The following is a 26,268-nucleotide window of genomic DNA, read 5'->3' on the forward strand; positions in this document are numbered from 1 at the left end:
ACAATAAAGAAACTTAAGTTTGCATTCGCTTTCCACAGCAGAGTTTTCCAGTTTAATGAACTATTTATCTCTTTCTGCTGGGGGGAAACCCGTTTCTACAAAACAGCTTATAAAAATACGTAATTAAAGAAACTAGCTAACAACACATTAAATGCTGAAGAATCAAAGACGTCACTGCATTTACTTCACGTTCTAGAAACTTGAAGTATTCCTATAAACCCGGTTCTAACATCATACTTCGTCTTCGCCATTCATTGTGCACACGCTGTTGTCCAAATGCGAGCTACATTCCCAACCAACAGGCACATCCTTAATTAACGTTAACACAGCAAAACTCAATGGAACAGAGCCTATCTTGAGAAGTTCAACTCGTCAATAAATTCCAAGCTTTTTACGCGGCACGAATGTTCATTCCCTTGTTCACAAAATTACATCGCTTGTTGCAGTCCTGAGCTGCTTGAATCCTCAACATATCTATTTTTAATATTAATTTTTGTAGCCTATTTCCATTATTCTTAAAAAAGAGGAAGGCTTATGCAATTACCTTTGTCTGTGTGTGACTCTGTATCCCCCCTTACTTTTCTTTATCAGGCTTATGATATAACCTTCTACTTCCCTATCTACGATTAAATCTCACAAAACTAGGTAGACATGTTTGCGCAACTCGTACTGCGGTGCAATGGCGGCCAACATTGCTTAAGTTTCCGCGGTGCCTCCAGCCAAAACGGTCTCCTTACAAATTCCTGCCCAGCCATCATGCACGTTCTAGCTTTGAATGAAAATTTGGCTGATCATAAGGTAAGCGTAAAGCTATCCCTGTTGACAGGCCATGGAGGCCCGTGGGGTTGTGAGACGTCGAGGTTCCCACATTTTCTAGACAAGTGGCTCACAGGTGGCGGTGAGGTTGTCAGCCTTACGCGCTGGCCAGCCGCCCTTTACTCCTCCCCCCCCCCAGGAAGATTCCTGGTGCTCATTTTTGTTAGAGGCTGAGACGACGCCAGGGCCATAGTCCGGCTGAAACGGTTAGGTCAACTGAAAAATGCAATGACTTCATCAGGAATCGAACTAGCTACCTTCCGGCTTGTAGCATAGTGCTTCAACCAACTATGCTACCGCTTTCCCTTGCTGATCATAAGTAGTTAAATATGAGTAAATGGATAAAGAACACTAAAACAGCCGTTTTAAGTCACGAAATTGCTCACTGTGCAGCTCCCTGCAATCGTAACTTTTCTAACATTAGAAAGAACTTCACTGAACTGCCTTGAAAGTAATGTCTGTACATGAGATGTTTTATTAACCCACTGAAGTCTGAGAGTGGCAAAGACGAGGCTGCAGCTGTAACTGTCAGTGCAACTGCCATGAGGCATCAATACTGGGTCAAACACAAATAGTTTCCCGTCGTTCTTTGCAACCGAAGGTGCGATTCATGTTTACTTTTGATGCCTGAAATTGACGTAATGTGAAGTGTTCGGTTCGTACCTCACAGGAAATACGTTGCGTCTCCATGACAACCGCCAATCTGTTAACGCTGTTTAAGGAAATAATTGCTGTTCAATGTGAGAATCACACGGAGTACGTAAATAAAGGTTGTGAGCATAATGCAGTTTTACTTAATATTAATGTAAATGGTGTCTACTGCAACCTTTGAATTGTAGACTATCCTTTAGTTATATCGAATATTTAAAGTGTCAAAGTAAAGTAAACTTGTGCCTGTGCCTAACTAGTTTAGCGCTACGCCGTGAAAGCTTATGAAGGAGTGGATTTATAGATCCATATTTTCTTAAACTCGGCACTACTTGGAGGTGAGTGGTCAGCTTCACGCCCCGGTTGCTTTACCCCCAAGGAAAATGATCTCGGAACCCACTGGAGAGGAAGCTGGGTGGGCCTCAGAGCCGGTCTGGAAGCTGTGGGTAAAGATAATTCTGGACCATACCGAGACTACAACTCCGAACCCTCGGTCGTCAAGCCCGTAGCCAGTCGCTATATTTTTAGCTTATTTAACGACGCCGTCGTAAATTCAGAATATGCGAATATAACATCAAATAAATGGACGATTAATGAATAAAATGGATACAATTTTGCAGACGTTTCGGGTCTAATATTAAGGCATATTCAGGCCTGGGTGGAGAGACTGAAGAAAGCCACGAAGAATGCCAGTCAGTGCCTCGGCCGAGATTCGAAAGAGCGCCTCTCGAATTCCAATCAGATCGATACCTTCTGACACAACTTGCTCGGTGAGAGCATACAGACATTACCGGGGTGTTCTTCAGTGTTGGTGTTCTACCTGCGCTGTACACATGCAAGTGAAGAAGGGTCTCAAAGCAAAGTCCCTAAACCAAAGAAGTGAATTCCTGATATCGGTAAGCTGAAGCAAATTTGTTTCTCTTTGATGTCATAACTAGTGCAGCAGGAATGAAAATAACTTGTGATTCACAAAGAATCATATTTTACGGAATATGTAGCCGTTTGAATCTCAGTGTTAACTATATATTCAAGTTGTTTTAACATTAAAGAAAACTTGCGTTTTACCGACGCAGTATACAAGTTTTGGTAGATTTTTCTGAATAAACAGAGATCTTTTCCTAACAGCATTAACCGTTGGTGATTTCCGTGAAGAAACAACGTATTTCTTACGCTGTAAGTAAAAGTAAAGCTATGCCTGTACCAAGCCGTGAATGCCCATAGGGTTGTGAGACGTTGAGGGTCCCACATTTTCTAAACAATCGGCTCAAAGATGGCTGTAAAGTTGTCAGCCTTACGCGCCGGCCGCGCTTTACTCCCCAGAAAAATGATTTAATTAATTCCTGGCACTCATTTCTGTTAGAGGCTGAGTGAACCCCAGGGCCATAGTGCGGCTGGAAGAATTAGGTAAACTGAAAAAAATCCAATCACCTCATCGGGACTTGAACCCGCGACCTACCAGCTTGTAGCATAGCCCCTCAACCAACTACGCTACCGCGCGTCCCCATTTCTTACGCTGTAGGAATTTAGTTTTTAATTAATACTTAGAAGAAATTCACGCTTCAAAAGACTAACGTAGATATGAGCACTAGAGACTGGAATTCTAAATCCGTAACGAAAAGTTCCATCCTTCAAGAGAGGAATCTACTGTACAGTTTTGTTAACACGGTAACTTTAAACACAATAAATTAAACCAGGAATTGGCTGAAAAACTGAGCAAATATCACTCGCTAGTTCATTTCCGTTCCTAACGCAACACAAAACTCTTCACAATCTTTCTTTTATTTCAAATGGCATCAAAGTCACATCAATTGCTACTTGTTTCGGACCTACCTTCAGGCAACTGTTCACTTACTGAAACAGTCGCAATGCACTAAATGGCAAGTTAGTGTGTTCCATAGCGGCCTCCGTAGTCTAAGGGTAACGTTCCCACCTCGTGACTCAAGGTACGCGGGTTCAAACCCGGCGGAGGTCGTGGAATTTTTAAGGACGGAAAAATTCAGGGAACAAGTCCTCCGGGAGGGACTTTAAGCCAAATTCAGGGCATTTCCCTCCCAACAGTAGTCTCTAACGCCTCTGGTAGATGGAAGAAGCATCGAGATACCGCTGAGCCAGTAGAGGCCGAACTCGCTGGCTGAGTCGGGACTGATGGCACGCACCAGTACCGGTAGGGAATAGATACTGGTAGAATATCATAGGGGGACGCACAATGGACCAACAGTTGGTCTAAGTGCATGGGGAAACCCACCCTCTCCAATACAGTACAAAATACAATAGTGTGTTCCATGCAGATGCATATCTTGTTCACACTGAAATGTGTTTTTTTGAAAATAAAATATTCTCCTTCTTCCGCGCAGGTCCCTTGTATTACTCGTACAACTGTATTGTAATACAAGGGACATACGCCCAAGCAGCGAGAACACACATGGACGCCGCAAAAGGAAATAATGCGGAACGGAAAGAGGGTTTAGTTCTCAAACAGAGGCATGCAACAGCATGTAATGCACTGACTACGACAGTTTCAATAAGTGAACAATTTTCTGAAGACATCCAAGTAGGGCTGAAACATGTAGGAATTGGTGTGATTTTAATGTAAATTTAAAGAAAAAAATTGTAAACAATTTTAGATTGAAGAAAGTCGCCTTCTGGGTTTAGGCGCCGTGTATTCTTCGTTTTGGCGCCTAAACACACAAGACGACTTTCTTCATAGTCATCGCCGTGAAAACCTCAAAACTTACAATTTTAGATTGCATTAGAAACGGAAATGAACGAGCGCGTGATGCATGAACGCAGCAGGATGCCCACATGTAACACTGTGAGCGAATATTAGCCTCACGGAAAGAACGCCGCTATATGGACATATTTAGTTAGACTGTGGTGAAGTTCTGCAAAAGTAGGCTTCAGAGACATCGCTGAATTCTTAAGCTGTAATAAGATATTTTAAAATCCGGTAGAAATTGCTGTCCTTTTTTTTTAATAGCATCAAATATTTCACTCGGAAGAGACTCTGAATTAATAGTTATAAATCACACAATAATTTACATATGAAAAAGAAACTTTGCGAGGATAAACCTTCGTGCTCGGGAAGATAATTCGAGTGTTTAATTGGTTTTCTTCCACTGGAGAGACAGGGCGACAGGGCGCTTCTTGTTAGCGAATACTGAAGCCAGCGTCCCAATAAGGAATACAGCAGTTGGAGCCTGTCTCCAGGCAGAAGGAGACAAATCTTAACATCTCGTGTTCCCCAATTATCTCCACATCTACAAAGATATGCACTTGCCACGTTCCAGTTCCATCAATAAATTATTATGCGGTTTATAATTATTAATCATGTGAGTATTCCGAGTGAGTCCCTCTGTATAAAAGAATGTGTTTTACTCACCAAGACATAGACCGCGAAAGGCATGACAACTACGGCCACCAGGAGATCAGCTATGGCGAGGCTGACAATGAAATAGTTGGTGACAGTCTGCAAGGTTCTCTCTCTGCACACAGCCATGATGACCAGGACGTTACCAAACAGCGTGAAGATGGGAAACAGCACAAGAATGAGGGCCCAGTAATTATAGGCCGACGCCACGTCACCTAATGTTCCATTGCTGCATGAACTGTTTATCCACGACGTATTACAATTCGATTGCGGGTCAAACAGGCCCATCACACTCTGCACCCCAAACGTACTGTTAAAACCATTATTACTATTTAAAAAATAATCACCAACATCTTCAGCGAAAAACACAACGGAATTTGTTGAATTCAAAGAAATATTGTAAAAGGCATTGTGTAAGAACGTCGATATATCTTCGCTTGTATTGTTGATAGTTGAAGTCATTGTTGCGTAGTTATTAGAAACGTTGAATGTTGTCCATCCATCAACAGATGACAGTATATTATGTTTTGTTTCGTTTTTATGTTCAAAATGTTGTTGTTGCTGTTGTTGATTTGACTGAACAAACTTTTCATTCCACTCTTCGCTGTGGTCATTATCGCCTCTTAACAAAGATGATGATGATGATGATGATGATGATATCACCATGGATAATAATGATTTTGTTGCATTCGTCATCTGATTGTTACTTGTTCCCGTGTTTTCTGTTGTCATTTCGACAGTTGTTTATTGTTGGTATTTCTATATGTCTCACTCCGGCTACTTTGTTCTTCTATGACTTGGGCTGTACTGTTTACAATTCGTGGAGATTGCAGACAAACTGATTTATACAACCACAGACACACGCATTGTCATTGACAATTTTAATGATAACTTATACGCCCGAAGCACTGCGTGGGGGTTGGGGTGGTTTTATCCATGCTAATCGATGGCATTGTTGCTCATCGGTTGTGAATTGTCAGATCCGTGCCAACTGCCTACATTACTGAACATACATCATTTTGATATTTATTACCCTGGGGATGTCACAGGTTGTTTCGAAATCACTTCAGAAGTCCGTAGGTCACTACACAGACTAAAGCTTGACATGAATTGTCTCTGTAATTATGATACGAGAATTAATTTTGAATTTACATAAAAGCAGAACCAGAACATTCCTCATCATATATCTGAAGAAATACTGAACTCTTCAAACGCTGGATTAAATATTTATGTACGTAAAATTAAATTCCATGAAGTATATTTTGTGTTCTGATATAATGTTTAAATTAATATTCCATATAATTTCATTTTAGGTTCGTTCAATAAACCCTCGACATTACATCATGTTATATTTTAAGCAGCCAAAATGCCTTTTATAAAAATCAAACATTTTATTATACCAACAAATAAAATGTTTTCTCCTATTTTCAAAGTTTGCAACATATATAAAACGACGCTAGCTGAGTTACACCCGAAGAATTTACAAATTTTCAATATGTCCGACTACTAAATATAAAAGTTGTACAATCTCTTATTTTACGGCACCAAAATTAATTCCTTGTTTATCCAAAATGCACCATTATATTATCGTTTCTTTGCATGTATTACACATATTATGGTTTATAATTCATATTAAACCAATTTAGAGTTAATTTGAAAATGTCAAAAATTCACTACATTTTTGTTATCTCGAAAATCATCAGTCACGTGCCGATGTGACTTTCAACATTTCGTTCCATCATTAAGCATGTGAGATCACAGTTATTAACTTGTGTCCAAACAGCATTACATATCCATGTGTTTCATACGAAATCGTTCAACATAAAGACCACACACATGTATATATTCGTTTTTTAAAGTCACAATTAATTGTCATATGAGACTCGTACATATACTAGATATAACCGCGTTGTACTTACGTGTTTCACTATTGTTTTGAGACTACACTTGTTGGTGATAGTAAGAGCAACATCTGAAACAAGTGACTGACGCACTGAAGACGAAACACAAGCCTTGTATTTACACAATTAAGACACACATTCGTACACAAACAAACAAACCTTGGTGTCGTGTACAGTAAGCGAGCAACTGTGTGGCAACTAGCTGCCAGTTACATGTACTAAAACCTCTATGTAACCACTGTCGATACTGTTTATTCTATAACGGGTTAATTAAAAGAAGAACTAGTTCAATATTTAAGAAGTTGGTATGACAAAAGAAACTATGCAGAACTGTAATGACAAGAATATCTTTGAAAGGACATTACTGAGGTTAAATTGCCGATGTATTATGCTAAATATAATATATTTTCTATAAACTTATGAAATAAATAAAAATGTTAATGTCCGCCAATATATTTCTTTCCCTTTTATAATTAGTCCATAATGTTTAAACTCTTATTTTCAGAACAGGTCATTTAAAAATAATTTGCATATTTTTTTCTGGAAACACTCAAAATTGCCACTGACACTGTTATTAATAAGTGGCATTAATGAAGTCTATTGAAATTAGTATATATCTTAATATCTTTCAACGTAATAATTCGTTGTCGCGTATTATATTATTTACACACACAAACTTAAGTCAGTTCTATGAAAATAAGAAAACATTTCAACTACGACAAAGTCGTGAATGAGAGCAACCTTCAATCATTGATATCTGTTTTGAGCTGATGTCACTGTGTCCAATCGCGGTTTCTATAACGACACACAAATGCCTGCCATTCTTGCGTCGAGAAGCGTCCGACGTCGGCCTCGCCCGGCACTGTACTACTTAAACTAGTAGCGAGGCGTCCTACAGACCCTGCGCGGGCCAGGGTGACGCCCTCACCCCACTACCACCCCCAAAATTTAACCCTCTGGTTTCAACAAGCAAACAAATGGAATCACGAACGAGCACTGAAATATTACATACACCCCAGCTATAAGTTTTATTTACTGGAGACTGGTTTATGTTTATCTTCATTATTTATTTATTTATGATTTATGTGACAGTGTCAGCAGTTCAGATTATACGTCAAATAATAGGGCGGGGTATGTAGCATGCATATCAGAGAAGGTAAATTGTTACAAATTCTTCGTACGAAAACCGGAGGAAAGACACCTTATGAAATAAATAAAAGTAGATGGCACAATCATATTCGCATGGATTTCAAAGAAATAAAATGCTAGACGGTGGACTGGATTAATCTGACTCAGAAGAGGTTGCCAGTCTCAAGCTACTGTGAGGTTCCGCCTTCCTTAAAATTATGTCACTTTCTTGATTATCTAGGGGGTTAACTTCTCAAGAGTGATTCGGCTGCATATAGTTAGTTGGTTGACTAGTCAGTTAGTTAGCCAGCCGCGCCATAGCTCAAGAGGTTAGTCGCTGGCTTCCCATCGCGGTGGCCCGGGTTCGATCCCGTGTCTGGTCAAGTGAGATTTGTAGTGGACAAAGTGGCGCTGGGCAGGTTTTCCCCCGAGTACTTCGGTTTCCCCTGCCAATCTTCATCCCACCAATTGCTCCACAATCACCCCCACCTATCATCTGGGGCTGGTACAATAGGCCAGAAGTGGCCGCAGTACAAGGGACTTAGTCCCACCCCACTAGCAATAAAAAAAGTCAGCCAGTTAATCAGCGAATACGATTCCCACAATAAACTGAAATGATTCCGCTAAACACATGACAGGACAATAAGGTAAAAATAAAAAGGTAAACCTGTCCCTGTAACAGGCCGTGGAGGCCCATAGGGTTGTGTGACGTCCAGGCTCCGACATTTTCTAGACAATCGGCTCACAGACGACGGTAAGGTTGTGAGGTTTACGTGCCGGCCGCCCTTTACCCCCACGAAGATTCCTGGTACTCATTTCTGTTAGAGGCTGATTCGACCCCAGGGCCATAGTGCGGCTGGAACGATCAGGTCAATTGAAAAAAAAAACACCCATCGGGAATCAAACTCACGACCTTCCGGCTTGTAGCATAGTGTCTCAACCAACTACGCTACCGCGTGCTCCAGTAGGATAAGAAGTGAATAATGAATTGCGAAAGACGTGAAAGGAGGCCAGAGCAGCCTGTTTTGAGATTCTGACCCCGAATTTGTCTGAATGGACTCAAAAAATACACGAAAAACCTTAACCACGACAGGCAGTCACTGAACTGAGATCTGAACTTGAGCCCACCCGAATATAAAGCATCGCTCATTCTGTATCAGGCTACTGTATTATTCCCTTAGTCACTCTCGTATACGAAGGATAGGCCTACCGGTGTTTTTCCTGGGATGTAAAGCGGCCGGCTTTTGATGCTGCCCACGCATTTCCGTCAAGTTCTAAGGTTACGAATGCGTCAAGCTATTCCTCCACACCCCCACACGTGTTGGTATGCAACAGACTTAAGCAAACGGACATTCTGAGTCTTTTAGTTTATATTTTAATTGAAAAATAATTAAGTACGCATAAGCCTATACAGGGTGTTCGATTTATGATGCAGTGAAACATACTTGAAATGCGAGCTGGACAAGACTGGTTCGCTGAAATTTCCGACGGGATTGCAGCGGCATGGCAACACCATACAATTAAATCCCTTTATTTATGTTGTATCTGTGCATATTATCAGCTTGCTCACCCAGAATCCTTGTGTGCAAATATGGATACTGTACGCATGAAAACATAAAGTCAGCAAAGATTATGTGAAATTAATTATCCTTTGTTTAGTCTAACTCGCTTTCTGCAACCACGCTGGAATATTTACCTCCCTAGCCTAAAACCATTTCCCATGCACTTTCTGTTTACACCCTTAATGCATGTGACAAAAACATCATAATTCAGTGTGCCTGACTGAGAAGTAATCTCAGGCACATTTGCCTTTAGAAAGTTACTCCTGGAGTTTATTAACTGAATACCAACCCATGAAGAAGTATGGGGGAGTGGAAATATAGGTCCACCATTCTTGATCTCCTCACTAGATGTAGGACAGTGGTCAGCTTCACGTCCCTACTGCTTTACCCCTGAAGAAACAGCCTCCAGTATCCATTGTATAGAAGGCTGAATGGGCCGCAGAACCGGTCTGGACATGGTGGAGAAGAGGAAAATTCCTTGCCCATAACCGGAACCGAACCCCGATTCCCCCGTCATAGATCCCATAGGTTACTAATTAATTGACAGGTACTGATATTACGATCTCTTAGGTTGTGACACCTTAGAGTCGGGTAGGTGATTACCAACGTTTTGGAGAAATATACTGGCTCCACAATCCAGGTAGAAATTTAGTCTCACATATGCCCCGAAAGATGGAGGCAATATGTTACTACGAAACGTGGTAAACACTAACCACACTGTAGAGTGTTAAAACCTAGAAGACCGAATTACGAAGCTTCACCATCAGCTTCAAATCTCCACTGGGTACTCCGATAGCTCCCGTTGGCAGCGCCGCCAAGTCTGAGGGGACTAAGCCACTTCTCTGCTCGCGTCACCGCATAAAGAGACAAAATTCATTATACTGAAAAATAATTCAGACAACACTGTATTCAAACACTTCTTACTCTGTACAGTTTAATTAAGAGTAGCTGTCTTTGATCAATTTTAGTCGGCAATTTCAAGGCGAAATTTTATTTTATTTTATTATGCGTATCCATGTGGGATGGAATTTCGATTATTTGATATCGAGTCAGCTGACTCTTCAAAGACAAGCTGTAAGAAGTACGCTTGCTTATATTGGAATTATTAGAACACCTCAGCTGTTAGGAGCAGAAATGGCATTTGTACATGTGAAGTTGAGAATGGTCTTTGAAAGGCTGTCCAAAAAACCCGTGACCTGTAGTCCGCAAGCGAACTATACCGACCGAGCGACCACCGCTTGCCGGCGAAGTAAGTGCCAACTTTAGCGGATAGAGGGTGTCGGGTCGTCAGAGCAACCGATCCCCACAGCCATTAATCTCGTTTTTCTAGACCGGAGCCTCTATTTCGTTGAAACAGCTCCTCAATTATCCTCAAGAGGCTGAGTGGACCTCGTTCCAGACCCACTATTTCTCAGAAAATCTGGTAGCACCGGGAATCGAACCCGGGACCTCTGGTTCTGTAGCCAGGAACTCTGACCACTAGACCGTAGAGGCGGTCAAGGCTGTCCAAAGCCGGTATAAAAATGCACAAAAGCGGAAAGCGACACCAGTACATTCACGAGATTCCGTTATGTCTCCCATCCAATGAGGAGCCGGGCTAGCGCAGTCGGTATGGCGACTGGCTACGGGCTGTACGACAGAGAGGTCGGAGTTCGAGTCCCGGTGGGGGTAGGATTTCTCTACTCCACGTTATCCATATCGGCTCTGGGGCCCACCCAGGCTCCTACTCAGTGGGTTCCGGGGGTAAATCGACCGGGGGGTGAAGCTGACCACTCACATCCAAATAGTGCCGAGGTCAAGAAAAAGTGGATCTACATATCCGCTCCCCTATACGCCTTTATGACGTAGTGCTTAATTACGACTAGATAAGCACGGGGACAATTTTACCTGTACCTCCCATCCGATGTGGGCACACAACAGCAGCTGTACAGTCTACTAAGAGGACATAGGAGTGTACGTTAAGTCACAATCTTTCCACCTTAGAACTTCAACGTGATAACAAGTACCAGCAATGAGCGTCTGTTCCTTGCAGTGCACTGAATTTCGTGTGTCTACGTTAGGAGGTTGAAGTGTTGTATTATCAAATGACTTCGGCTTTTGGAAATACGCCCCCAAAACATTTTTAAGACTTTCAACATTTCGGAATATATTACACTTGCCATCTTCAGGGTGAGTTGACATTATCCCAGCTAAGTCCATTCAGTTCAGTCCTTGAGAAGCCAACAGATGTTCAACCACTGAAAAAATTCGCAGCATTTCATGGAATCCGAAGGCTCATTGTGTTCACAAAAGTCCTTAACTGTTGTCTATCGTGAGCCAGATTAATCGAGTACACACCCTCTCCTCATATTCCTTTAAGATCGAGTTTAATCCAAATAATCAGCCTAAGTCCATGACCTTATGTAACATTTTGTAAGAAGCTTGACTTTACGATGTGGTGTTGGTCGCATGCCAAACCATCAAAATGGAGGACAACCCCTTGGCTATCGGGTAGTGCTTATTTACAACATTCATAACCCCTATTCAGGAGACCGCCTCCTCCACCGCAAACTCTGGAGGCGCCATGAAGTGGTGACAACGGACGATTCACTGAAGACGGCAACTACAATGTGTGCCGAAACGTTACAAAACCCTGTGTGTTACTCGTGACGTATTCCTAAAGGACGAAGTCATACAATAAACTCCCGGAGAGAAAACCTAAGTTCAAGAACGTCATGTTATATTTGGGGGCAAGCGGCAGTGTAGTTGGTTGAGGCACTATGCTACAAGCCGGAAGGTCGCGGGTTCAAGTCCCGATGAGGTCACTGGATTTTTTTTCAATTGACCTAATCCTGCCAGCCGCACTATGGCCCTGGGGTCGACTCAGCCTCTAACAGAAATGAATACCAGGAATATTCTTGGGTGTAACAGGCGGCCGGAGCGTAGGGCTGACAACTTTACCGTCATCTGTGAGCCGATTGTCTAAACAATGTGGGACCCTCAACATCTCACAACCCTATAGGCCTTCACGGCCTGTTACAGGGATAGCTTTGCTTTATTTACTTTACATGTTATATCTTACATAAGCAATTACATTATTTATTTGTAGTTAATTTGTGAACCTCGATAGCCCATTCGATACAGCGGCTGGCTACGGGTTCTACGGCCCAGTGGTCGGAGTTCGGTTACCGGTGAGGGCAAGAATTTTCCTCTTCTCCACGTTATCTAGGACGGTTTTGGGGCCCACCTACCCAATCCAATGGATACCGGGGGTTCTTTCCCGGGGTTAAAGCGGCCGATCACCTCCATCTAGCGCCCAGGTCAAAAATGTGTACAGCTATACCTCCTCCCTACCATACGTCTTCATGGCGTGGTGCTTAATTAGTTAAACACAGAGACAACTTTGTGTGCAGTTAATTTTTAGACGCCCGCATCCAAAGAATCGGTACATCAGCGAATCCTTTCACGTAATATCTAAGACTTCCCCTTCTGTCGTTATGTAAGTCAGATTTTTTTTAATTTGCTTAGTGGGGGGGGTGGAGTCCAATTGGGTCCACTCGGCACGGTGGCCACTGATTGGCCTATTGTAGTCTGCCCCGGGTAATTATGATGATGGAGCATTTGATGGAATGAAGATTGGCAGGGGAAACCGAAGTACTCGGAGAAAAACCGCCCCAGCGCCACTTTGTCCACCACAAATCCCACTTGACCAGACCCAGGATTGAACCCGGGCCGCAGCGCTGGGAAGCCAGCGACTAACCGCTTGAGCTATGGCGCGGCCTTAAGTTCGAAATTAGTTACGAATAACAGAAGAATGTGGCAGCAGTTGCAGCCATTGCTGCGGTCGCATTTGCCGGAAAATATTCCTCTACATAACAGGATTGCTTAGTGCATATTGTTATTCTACCAAGTACAGTTAGTATAGAAATATTCGTACTACTGACGTTAAGAATTTTTCACGAAGTTTGATTATTTTTTAACAATTTCGTCTTCGAAATTTCAAAGAACTTTATTTTTTAGTCTACTTATCTCACTACTGCATGTACTTCTTACTAAACACAGGGCGTGTTACTACGGCGACATCAACTGAAACCAATGTTACATGTCACGGATTTAAATTGCAAGGACTAATGCTGATACGGTCCATTACACTTTTATGCCTACATCATGTAACATTATCCACGATCCATGGAAGTTTAAGCACTAAATGTTTTTCAGACAGTTGAAACAGAATTTATCTCGGGCGATGTTTTGGTAATACGTGGCCAATTCTTAACTTGATTATGGTTCATTTATTATCTTTAAAGGTTATACAAGTCCGCGTAGCAGGAAAGTACAAAGTTCTTTGTTAGTGTAGAGCTTTTATACACTTTATGGTCGATATGTAGGGGCTATGAGATACAGGAAGCTACCGGCCTCTTAGCTATAATTAGCAAACTTTTGGATTTTGCATTACTACCCTTGTCTGTAAGTTAATATTGAAGTAGTTTAGAGCAACATGGCTTCATTTTTTCGTTGTATCATCTAATAACAAAAGACACTGTAAGCTGAAATATAATCCCACGAAATTTCCAGACATTGGAGAAGTTTATAACGGTAAAATGAAGGATGCCCTTCACAGTGATCGCGCGGCCTAAGGCATGAAGTGTCTTCGTTCGCTCGAACGCTTGGATCGCTTGGATTGTGGGTTCCAATCCCACTCAGGGCATAGATGTCTGTGTGTGCGTTTATTCTGTTTGTGTTGTCCTGTGTGTAGGAAGTGGCCTCTCGACGGGCTGATCACCGACCCAAAGAGTCCTACAGTCTTGTTAAAAATATTACGAAACTGAAGAAGAGTCCGGGGCCCAACAAAGGGATGTAGTGTCGTTGATAGAAGAATGAATGAATGAATGAATGAATGAATGAAGGAAGGAATAAAAATGAAGAATTCCTCGCTCTCCAAACCGCCAAGTGTCGGGACAGAGATACAGCCCCAAATTTACGAAATGAAGATATGATAATGTGCTGCGTGATCAGGACCATCACACAACTTATCGAGTGGTCACAGATGCGTATAGAGCAATTGTCGAATGATGACTAGTATGGCAAAACCGAAGCATCTCAGAGGTAAACATGTTCTAGTGCCACTTCGTCCAACAAGAATCTCACGTGATGTCATCCGGCATTGAACCCAAGGCTCCAGGTTCAGAATCCGGAATCTAAGGGCATGGGCTATGATACGATCACGAAGACAATATTATATCACAATTATAATAGAGTAAGTACAGTGAGGAAAATTCGAATGAAGAACTTAACAATTTGTTCTCTTCATCTAGTAATGTAAGGAGATGATGGGCGTACAGGTAGCACGCATAAAAATAAAACTACATATAATATTTAGATCCTGAAAATATACGGAATTAAAATTCTTCGGGGACTGGCATAAATGGCAACATAATATGAAAATGGTGCTTATGTCACAGAAATTGCCTGTTCTAATATAAAAGTTATAATGAACGTTCACATGAGCCCACCACTGATAATATTTGTAAAAGTTATTTTAAGCCTACTTTCCTTATTTTTGAAAAATAGAAGTAAGCTTATGCGATCACCATGCTGTCTGTGTGTTGTGAATCCCCGTCTAACTACTTTTGTATGCCTGAATCAATCTTTACGAAACTTTGTCCGTTTATCATTGCACCTGAGACCATCTCAACGGCGTACTTCGTAAATCTCTACCATCAGTCTGTGTGTCTGTTTGTGTATGCACCTACTGCTGCTAAGCAACGGCTTGGTAAAAACGTTACCGCTGCAACGAATACACATGCACAATATAAGAATTGTTGGACGCGTCGTTTTCTTTGCGGTCCGTGTCGTATAAAAGTAAAGTGGGAGATTCGTTCTTCGCAGAAGTTCTTGGGGTTTTTTTTTTCTTGTGTGCCTGAGCTCTAATATGCCGGGAGAAAGAGGCGGCTGTCCCTTCGGAACTTTGGGAAAAATTAAAATTGAAAAAATGAATATGTCGAATATTAATACCAAAAAAATTAAAATACTGTACGACAATCGGTGAAAACAGTCTTATAGTGGCTGAACGTAAACCTTTACTATTATATTTCAGCATCCTGTTGCATTGAGGCATCACTTATGGTGGGGCCCACGTTAGGATATGAAAATGTTACGTGGCTCTTGCACGTAATAGTGACGGCGTACTTCACAAGTTCGTAACAACAGTAAGCCACATATTTGCTTAGCAAGTGTACACTTATCCTCATTTCAGGAAACACGATACGTTGATGAGTTTGTTAATTAGTGGAATTACTAACAAGAGATACAAGAACCCCATGGCGAGCGGGTGCAAATGACTGAAAATTCGGGGTCAATATGACCAAGTTCCGCAAAACTCGGTGGCCAATCAGTTCCTCCTTTACAAAGGCACCATCTCCCCCTACTTTCTGTATACTGGCCGACGTTAAATTGCTTTTCAGATCTCCTTGTATGGAACATGAATGAGTTCGATGCTTCTTTGTTCCGCTGGTTACTAAGCAACGGTTCCCAAACTGTCTACGTTCACATTTGTAATGCAAAATGAAATGTGAGGTTGTCAAAGGGACAAAAGAAATCTGCTGCTTCAACAATCCTGGGATGTATTATTAATAACAAGGTTATAGTGTGTTGTGCAAATCACACTGTGTGTACAAAAATTCGTCAACGAAACAATAAAAGCCCCTGAAGCAATTGTAATCACTATGAAATATTGCACCAAATCTCTTTAACCTTCCAAAAGCCAGTGGTAACTATATATAACACTTACTTTCACATCAGAAAAGACTTAACTTTGCTCACACAGTGTAACTGTTTCTTTAAGATGAGATGGGCGGGGCGTGTAGCACTCGTAGAACACAAGATGAATGTATAAAATATTCTAGTATGAAAAACAAAAGAAACAGACTACTTGTAAGACCTAGACGTAAATGGGTAAAAGGTAAAGTTGTCCCTGTGCTCAACTAATTAAGCACTACGCCATGAAGACGTTGGGGGAGTTGATGTATAGATCCACATTTTATTGACATCAGCAATAGTTGGAGGTGAGTAGTCAGCTTGACAACCCGGCCGCTTTACCACCGGGGAAAGAGCCCCCGGTGCCCATTTGATAGGAGGTTTGGTGGACTCCAGATATGGACGATGGTTTGGACGACTTCGAGAAATGAAAATTCTTGACCCTACCAGAACTCGAACTCCGACCCCTCGGTCGTCCAGCCCGTAGCCAGTCGCTATACCGACTATGCTATCCCGCCTCATATGAGTCTTAGAATATCTAGCGATTATTTCCTTATGCAGCACTGTAGCAGTAGAATGATATCAAAGAAACAGGATGTGAAAATCTGGATTGTGTTAAACTGGCCCAGGATAGGGAAGAGTGGTGGGCTGTTGTAGAAATATTTCTCAATAATCTGGGTCATAAAATGCTTACAAATTCCTGACGAGATGAGCGACTATTAGCTTCTCAAGAAGGATCTGCTCCGCGTGGTTAAGTTGTTATCTCGTTCGTTAACAATACGAGTAGTGTTAGCATAAACAGGAGCCTGGGGCTTGAAGCTGATCGCGCCCCTCCATCTATTATCGAGGGTAAAAAGGGTGGAGTTATACCTTGACACCCCCATACTTTTTATGGCGTGGTGTTTAAGTAATCAATCACAGAGACAACTTAACCTTTTTAATTATTAAAATAAACGTCACTGGAAAAGATTATCATAATGTGAATTCGAGCGACTAGTGGCGTGCTCTTGTGAACACGGTAATGAACCTTCGAGTTCCATATAAGGGGAGAAGCTATTCTGAATAGATGCGCGACTATCAGATTCTCAAAATGGAATTCCCTCTGTTCTATTGATTAATATTCACAACGTAAAGGATGCAATGCATGAACTTGGGACACTTTTGCGCTTAGGTACCTACCAATGTGCAGTCCCAAAGGGAAAGAAATAATACACTAGCCGCTATAGCTGAATTGGAGTATTGAGGCCTGGGGGCTTGGTTCCACCCTATGAAAGAAATGGAAGAAGGGATTATACTGCACAGATATATCGGAGGGATGGGTAGGCCTATGTAGATAGGCCTATGTAGATATTTTAATTCCGCCAACGGAAAATAGCCTTGGATGGTATCTCGCCCAATGCACAAACTTACCACCGGAAATGCCACAGTTCAGAAGGTTGGTCACGACGCAGATCCTGGATCAGTCCAAGGCAGTGCAACTTTGGGGCTTCTGGTGGCCAAAGTCGCGCACTGCGATTGATTTTTCTCCGAGCACTTCAGTTTTCTACTTATATTTATTGAGGCACGCGGTAGCGTAGTTAGTTGAGGCACTATGCTACAAGCCGGCAGGTCGCGGGTTGAATTCCCGATGAGGTCATTCGATTTTTCAATTGACCTAATCCTTCCAGCCGCACTATGACCCTCGAGTCGAGTCAGCCTCTAACAGAAATGAGTACCAGGAATCTTCCTAGGGGGTAAGGGGCGGCCGGGGAGTAAGGCTGACAACCTCACCGTCATCTGTAAGCCAACTGTATAGAAAATGTGGGAGCCTCGACGTCTCACAACCTTATGGGCCTCCACGGTCTGTTACAGGGATAGTTTTACCTTTTACTTTTTTAATTTATACTTGTTTGTTTCTATTTAAGGACGCTCTCAACGCCTCAGACTACGTAGCGTCGAATGTTAGGGACATTAAAGAATGATTAATTTTGAAACAATATACTATGAAATTGTCGTGACCTATTTCAAGATACAGCATTTGCCTCGAGGGGCTAATGAAAACCACAAAAGCCCTCAATCAGGATGGTCTATGTCTTGGCCGAGATACGAACAGAGCAGTACATAACCGCTACGCTTATTTCGTTTCAGAATAACGCAGTAATTCAAGGAAACTATAGCGAGCTAATATTGCTGATGGTGCAACGTTTTAATCACACAAAGTAATCACCAGTAAAACTGAGAACTAATTTCGGTCTGGTTCGCTCTGTAATAGTGACACGATATCTCTCGACAGCCAGTGCGATCCAATTTGCTTCCTTGCTCAGGTGAGGATTTGCATCTGCAACTATAAATCGCTGAACTGAAACTTGTCTTCAATCAAATTCTCTAGCGCTTCTCTCATATAAGAAATTTGACAAAGTACAAAGCTGACTAGTGGTGACATCTCCTTCGTCATGGAAGTCATCGCGTTTTCCAGTCACGTCCGATCCCAAGACAGATGATACTTCAGCCTGGATCATACACTCAAGGTTTCTCACAGAGCGAGGCTTATCTCAACTTGAACCTCGCAAATATTCGCTCAGACGAACACTCACTAGATGCAATCGTTTCCAGAAGCTGTACAATGCCTGCTCCTCACGTTAGGTCCTCCTCGTTAAATTCGTCTGTCTGTGTGTGTGTATGTGTAATGAACAACTTTTTCAATTTTTCGTTTTTAAAATCATCAGATTTTTTGGTTTATATGACACAGGGATTCTTTCCTGGGGTTAAAGCGGCCGGCACGAGAAGCTGTCCACTAACCTCTATCCAGTGCATCCAGCTATATAGCTTCACTTCTCCCATGCGTCTTCATGGCATAATGCTTCCTTATTTAAGCACGGGGTTGAATTTGTCTTTACCTTACGCATTGTTGGTTTCATCGATTAATTTTATTCGTGAAGATTTCATAAACGTACGAAAGTAAAAAAAAAAAATCGATGTCTGACATTTTGAGAATTGTTACAAGAAGATTCACTGCACAAATTTCCCCCCGAATATCACCATTGGGNTTCAAAAAACTGCTATTAGACAAACGGTCAACATGTTCCATTTTCTTTGCAAGATATCGACTTTATATGTTTCCAGATTTGAAATTATTTGGGGACAAAATCTATGTCCATCTTCAGGCATAATACAGAAGACGGTAAATACAAGATGTCTGTTAAAGGCCTAAGTTTAATGTTCTGGGGATAAACTTCATTACCAACTTACACTTTCCTTCTCTTTGGTACCAACAATTACGTTTTCTTCTTCTTCCAACTGAAGGATTTCGTGATCCAACCGCATTTCGACATTCAAGAGTCTTAAAAATTTGTCTTCCCATCTACTTCCAGGTCTTCCCACATCTCCCTTTCCTCTGGGATTATATAAGTATGTTAATTTCGGCTGCCTACTAGAATGAATCCTATGTGTATGTCGTTTACAATTCAAAATTTTGGATTTCAGCATCTCACAGCGGAGAAAAATCTTATGGAATGCGACGCCATGAAGTCTTGCAGACATCCGCCGAAGTTCAGTAATCAGTTTACTTCTTTCTCGTTGCTTATTTTATATATCTTCGGCCCTGAAGATGGATGCAGTACATTACTCTGAAAGAACGGCGAAATTGCGGCGCACTGCGATGAGTCACATCGCAGAAGACAACAATTTCCTTGCTTCATCTACCGCATTTCCAGCCTGCAGTAGGTCTGCTATTCTGTCCCACGCATTTACGTATCCTAGCAAAGACCCAAAGTATCTCATATGTGAGGCTTCTGTTCCTCCCCATTCTTTCTTCCTTATAACCCAAGCTTCACTTCCAAACCCCAATCTGAAGTTTTCTGTCATACGGTCTATTATGTCTATTCTCATTTCGTTTTGCACAACATTTCTTCATTAGTCTCTTTTCCCCATGCCATAACTCAGCTGGCTAGACATTGGCTTCTCGCCGTCCAACCACGAGATCTATCGCGGGCGTTTTGATGAAGGATTCTCGGTCAACGAAGTGTCACTACAGCACACACTTCTCCGGGTTTCTTCAGCGTTCCCCGTTAATCAGCACTCCATCATTACTGCACGTTCCCCACATCCTTCTGCGTTGCGAGACAGCCCTGACCAGGCAGCACATTATCACATCCCCGAAGAACAAAGCACACAACTTAACCTGCAATTAGTGCTGAGGCTATATATATGCGTGGAGGTAAACATCCAGACCCACATAAAGGGAGGAGGGAGGGCAGCACGGCCACTGGGCCCAGGCCCTTGGCCTAGGAGAACCCAAAATATATTCCTATTTAATTTAAAAGATCAAATTATTTTTCAAATTATGTCAAATCTGAATTGCAAAACACTGTAAATCGTTTGTTATATAATTTTTAAAAACATCCTATTTTTGGAATTATTTATTAAATATATTCATATTGTCACGTGTTTGTAATCCAGAAGGGTTACTTCCATGGAAACGCTAGAAGAGACCGTTGCGTAGGAAATGACAATAGCAGTGTTGTAATTCTAACAGTGAGTCTCCACGGTTACAACAGAATGTTCACTGCGCAGCAATGGCCGCAGATATATAACAAGGTAATGCATTCGCCAAGACAGTCTTGGGATAGTTGAGATGTCGCATTGAAGTAGAGGCAGTAGCTGTGATACTCGAATGATAATAATCGTAAAGTGTGTGAATGCAGAGGCGAAGCACAATAAATACTCGCTACATCCATGACGGTGTGAAGTTATTTGTCGCGTGACATACCCAACACATGACAACTGGTGTCAGAAGTGGGATTGGACTTGCACACGTGACCGACAAGATACGAACTTAAAACACGAAAACACCACACGAAAAAAAATGGAACAAATGTTAGAGCTCTTGAAGTCCATGCAAGAAAAAATGACGACAAACACGAAGAAGCGAGAAGCAACCGGCGAAGGCGAAGGCCAGCCACAAAGAGTTACTGGCCAACTTGGAAATGATGACCGCCCACCGAGCCAAAAGAGACGTAAAGATGGTGGCCTGCCGAGAAACGACGGAGGCACGTCCAGAAGAAGAAGAAGAGTCGACGTCAGCGGACAAAAATCCTGAGGCGGTAAATGATCAAGAAGTCCCCAACGAAGATGCCGTTGTGAAACCGGTCAATGGATGGAAGAAGCGGTATAGGGGCAAGAAGCAAGCTGCAGGGCGACGCGGGGAGCCGAAGAAACTGACCCGAGGAAACTGTGGATCCCGGATGAAGTTGGCTGTCGCCTGCAGGAGAGTGTCTCGCCGTGCAACAGTGGCATGGCACAAGAGGAACATCTTCAGAACAATTATGACCCACGGAAATTGTGGACTGCAGAACGAGGTAACCGCAGCCATGAGGAAGATCACATGCTGTGCAGGACACAGGCGTTAGGGACAAAACAATGGCAGTGTGGTACTGGAAACCCCGAAAGAACGGATGCTTGGGAGGAGATATCAAACGAGACCTGAATGCAAAAATGGAATTAAGGGCCGAGGCGGCAAGCGGACGCTATACGAAAAAGAGAAGAGTGCAACCGCGATCAGTATCGGAGAGTGCAGCTCAAGACATCTATCACCTCTGGGAAAAATAGGACCGGCCTATAAGACTCTCAAGAAAACGCTAGAGCTGAAAATCATGACGAGAGCAACCAGGATGTTCGGTGGGTTGCGGAAGGTGAGAGAATCGACACTGAGGAGGTATCAGCATTCTCTGGAGCGACAGTACGTGGATTGGAACTTGCGGAGAAGTCGACCTCCTCCATAACGGAAAAAGAGACTGCAAGCAGAAGAGGGGCCGGTAACGTAGAAGTACCGGCCTCCCCATCGAGAGTGAATGTGCGATGGATGAATGTGTGGGACGATTGTGATACAATTGGATCCCCTGGCACGTTAGCAGACGAGTTGGTCTTAAGGAGGGAGCAGATGTAGCTGTAGAAGAACGGACAACGGGAAGAAAAGAAACGCCGAGTCAGGCAAAAAAGAAGACGTTGCAAGTATAGCCTCGGAAGAAGGACCTGTGATGCACTGTTAGGCTATTCGGGACGAACAGCCTTAAGAAGGGAGCAGTGTGACATGTCTAACCGTTGCTGGGCAACGGGAGGTGGAACGAGTTACCACGAAGACAGACCCTTGATACACAGTCGGTTGCCAAGTTACACAACAATAAGGAAAGCGGTGTTTCTCCGTGCCGTGCCGAGTACAGCCTGGGAGGAAAGGTCAATATTCTGGGAGGTTATAGTATCGGACAGTCTAAGCAAAAATGTGTATGCGTGTATATATTTGAACTGTACAGTGAAATATCGAGGTATACAGTAGCTTAGTTGGTTGAGGCACTATGCTACAAGCCGGAAGGTCGCGGGTTCGAGTGCCGATGAGGATTTTTCAATTGACCTAATCCTTCCAGCCGGACTATTGCCCTGGGGCCGACTCAGCCTCTAACAGAAATGAGAACCACGAATCTTCCTGGGGGGATAAAGAGCGGCTGGCGCGTAAGGCTAACAACTTTACCGCCATCTGTGAGCCGATTATCCAGATAATGTGGGATCATTAACGTCTCGCAACCCCATGGGTCTTCAGGAACTGTTACAGGATTAAATTTGCCTTTACCTTTCACAATGAAATAGCTGTATCTCGGAAACCGCTCGGAATACGACACATGTACACATTTTGCTTAGAATGACCGATACTATGATCTCCCAGAATATTGACCTTTCCTCCTGGGACACAGCTTTCAACTTGGGTGAAGGACCCAGATTTCTGACTGGCCCGGACTCCAGCTCACCTCTCTCAGGCCCTGTATAAATCCATCCCCCCATACGTCTTGAATGGTAGGCCTATAGTGCTTGACTAAACAAAGGGACTTCGCCTTTATGAAGTCTCTTACTTGCCGAAAGTAGTGGTCGACCTGTCGATCCTGCTGTCTCTATTTCGGGAGGACCTGCTTTCAAATCTTGGACTGAAGACTGCTACCCTGACTCAGTCCTTCCAACCAATGCCCAGACACTGCCTCCTTACTACAGTTTTCTTCCACAACATTTTCAGTCCGTTATACACCAGTTAAGATTCGACTCAAAATAAACTGAACTATTTAAAATGTCGTTAAACAAGCTAACGTAATAAGTTCCTAACATCTATTCATTATAAGTATACGGTAAACATAAATTCTGTTTGTACTTAAACATCACGCCATGAAGACGTACGAGGACTGGAGGTATGGCTCCACTCATTCTTAACTTCGGTCCTAGGTGGAGGTGAGCGGTTAGCACTACGCTGAGGCAACATGAGTCCCAGAGGGGGGAGGAAAGCGGTACTCATTATATAGGGGGCTTGGCAGGCTCCCAGAACCAGTCTGGATGCTAAAGAGAAGAAAAATTCTCTTGCCCTTGCTGGGATTCGAATACAAATTCCCCTGTTGTCCAGTCCGTGGTCTATTCATTGTACCGTTTGGAGGTATGGCTCCACTCATTCTTAACTTCGGCCCTAGGTGGAGGTGAGCGGTTAACACTACGCTGAGGCAACATGAGTCCCAGAGGGGTGAGGAAAGCGGTACCCATTATATAGTGGGTTGGGTGGGCTCCCAGAACCGGTCTGGATGTTAAGAAAAAGTATCTCTTGTCCTCTCTGGGACTCGAATACAAATTCCCCTGTTGTCCAGTCCGTGGTCTATTCATTGTACCGTTTGGAGGTATGGCTCCACTCATTCTTAACTTCGGCCCTAGGTGGAGGTGAGCGGTTAACACTACGCTGAGGCAACATGAGTCCCAGAGGGGTGAGGAAAGCGGTACCCATTATATAGTGGGTTGGGTGGGCTCCCAGAACCGATCTGGATGTTAAGAAAAAGTATCTCTTGTCCTTTCTGGGACTTGAATACCATTTCTCCTGTTGTCCACACCGTGGTCTAGTCATTGTACCGACTGAGCTATCGCATCTCTTATTCATTATTTATACAGCTGCGAAGAACTCGAGCCATCCCCGTAGAACTTCGGATAAGAATCGGAGATAATTCACTTTCCTCCCACTGCGGAACTACTCCGTCCACGGTGTTCATTATTTCCTATCTCTCTCTCTCTCACGTGACACTTCTTTTCTCACCCTGGGGAGGGATCAAAAGCAAGCCGGATCGGAATGAATACCATAATAAAATATATTCCCCGTGCGCTGCACTGCTGCCACCTGGCGTTAGATTAAGGCAACCTCTCAAGTGCACCGGATTTTCTAACCCACTCTTCCTCCATCTTGGCTGAAATCTACACGTCGAAAAAGCTGGATGCTGTTCTACAAGACTGAACTTGCATACCGACCGAGCCAGGTTCACACGAGAGCGAGCTCGAATAAAATGAACGCATAATGGGAATATTTCTTCGAATCCTAATCTCCGAAACAAATCAACAAGACATATGTGCTTTATCCGTAATCAGTCAGAGATAAGGCCGCAGACAAAAAGACCGGGGATGTGATAATGTGCTGCCTGATCTGGGATATCTCACACTCAGGGAGCGGTGATTGATGAATTTGGGGTAAAGATACAGTGATGGAACTCTGAGAAAACTCTGTTCGAGTGCCGCTTCGTCCGTTACGAACCTCACATGACGTCACTCGGGACACAGCCCGAGGCTCTGTGGTAGGAAACCAGTGCCTAACTGCCTGAGCTATACCAGGACACAAACAGCTGAGCTAATGTGGGTTCGATTTGGTGTTATTGGACATTTATTCTACGAGTTACAGGGGAATCTCATTTCGGTCACATGTAAGTGCCGGTGTAGCTCAGTAAGTATAATGACTAGGCTACAGAATAAATGACTATGGAAATTAGGGATTGAATCCTGGTAGGAGCAAAAGATTTGCTTTTCTCCATAGCGTCCAGACCAGCTCTGTGGCGTCCCGGGTGCATCCCCCCCCCAAGCACTAGATTATAAACTGACGCTCGTTACTACTGACGACACCTGCTGGATTTGCATAAAATCACGTATAGAAACTTCCATAATCCCAAACGACAGCACACAGCGCTCTCATGTTGTCGCGACTTTAATTGTAACTTCATTCACACACCATCAGTGTCTGAAGTGAGGGGCAGGGAGGATAAAACCGTGAAATTAATTCTTGGCACTGCCGAGAGAGGAGGCTGAAAACGTATGACCACTATACGACACCTTAACGTGTAACAACGGCTCAAGAAGAGCGCTAATGAACTATCGTGTTCAATAAAATGCGGGAAATTATTAATTAGTTTTTCCATGTAGGATTCTTTAACATGGAGCTGTATTATTTTGACTGTTTCCTATAATTATTAACAGAACCAAGAAATGTTATACTTAAATATACTAGTATTTAATATTGCACGTATCTTACCTGCTTATTTGCCTTCAGCACTTATTTTCAGGTTACACACCAAACCTAGGATTGCTGAACACTGCGTTACTGGTGACTCACTTTAAGAACTCTTCACATTAACAACACTTCAACCATTTAAAACAGACTTTGTAACTGTATTGCCGTAAGAAGTACTGCCTTGGTGACATGAACACAAGGTTCGCAAATATTATTCTCGTTCTCAAACCCCACTTTAAGTTCAATTTAATTATAACTACGTGATAGTCGTTTACATTTCAATTTCAGATCCACGAAACCACAAACTGAGTTCCAAAGTTATATTAAAATTCAACACAAAATGGACAGACTTCTTTGTATGAACTTTATATCCATTTTGAAATAAACTGCACCCAATAAAACAGTACCATGTGACAGCAACTTTGCGAGACATATAACCTTTACTTGAGAGAGACTAATATAAACCGTGTTTCTGGGTCCCAGCGTTTTATGATTACAACCTCAATCAATATTATTATAACCTTTCTTTTTTCTGTAAAGAACACTGCAATACGATATTACTTAAACACTTTCCTGAACTATACTTGTATATGCACCGTGAATAAGTGGATCACATGTTTGCATAGCACAAACGCAAGACTAAGGCTACATTTTATCAAAAACATAGCCGTTACTATTATTAAGTAGATATTTATCCTCACTGTATTTAAAGTTAAGATCACACATTATTATCTTTAACATTTTCAAGCAAACAAACTTCAACCTTCTAACCACCTTGTCCTCGCGATA

General features: G+C 42.7%; 1 protein-coding gene across 3 annotated transcripts in view; it reads right to left on the reverse strand.

Annotated features, from left to right (window-relative positions):
* The window catches only part of LOC111874178 (dopamine D2-like receptor), a 476,109-nt gene extending 449,841 nt beyond the window's left edge, over window positions 1–26,268 (reverse strand). The window contains exons 1-2 of one of the 3 annotated variants that reach the window (XM_033755364.1): window positions 7,474–7,586; window positions 4,844–7,062 (exon numbers count right to left, since the gene is read on the reverse strand). In XM_033755364.1, the coding sequence (XP_033611255.1) occupies window positions 4,844–5,563 (720 nt within the window). In that variant the 5' untranslated portion in view covers window positions 5,564–7,062; window positions 7,474–7,586. Of the gene's footprint in view, window positions 1–4,843; window positions 7,587–25,500 lie in introns of those variants that run through there. The other 2 variants (XM_023869455.2, XM_023869454.2) reach the window with 2 other exon arrangements.

The sequence above is a fragment of the Cryptotermes secundus genome, unplaced genomic scaffold (assembly GCF_002891405.2).
Source record: "Cryptotermes secundus unplaced genomic scaffold, Csec_1.0 scaffold26, whole genome shotgun sequence".
NCBI classification, from domain to species: domain Eukaryota; kingdom Metazoa; phylum Arthropoda; class Insecta; order Blattodea; family Kalotermitidae; genus Cryptotermes; species Cryptotermes secundus.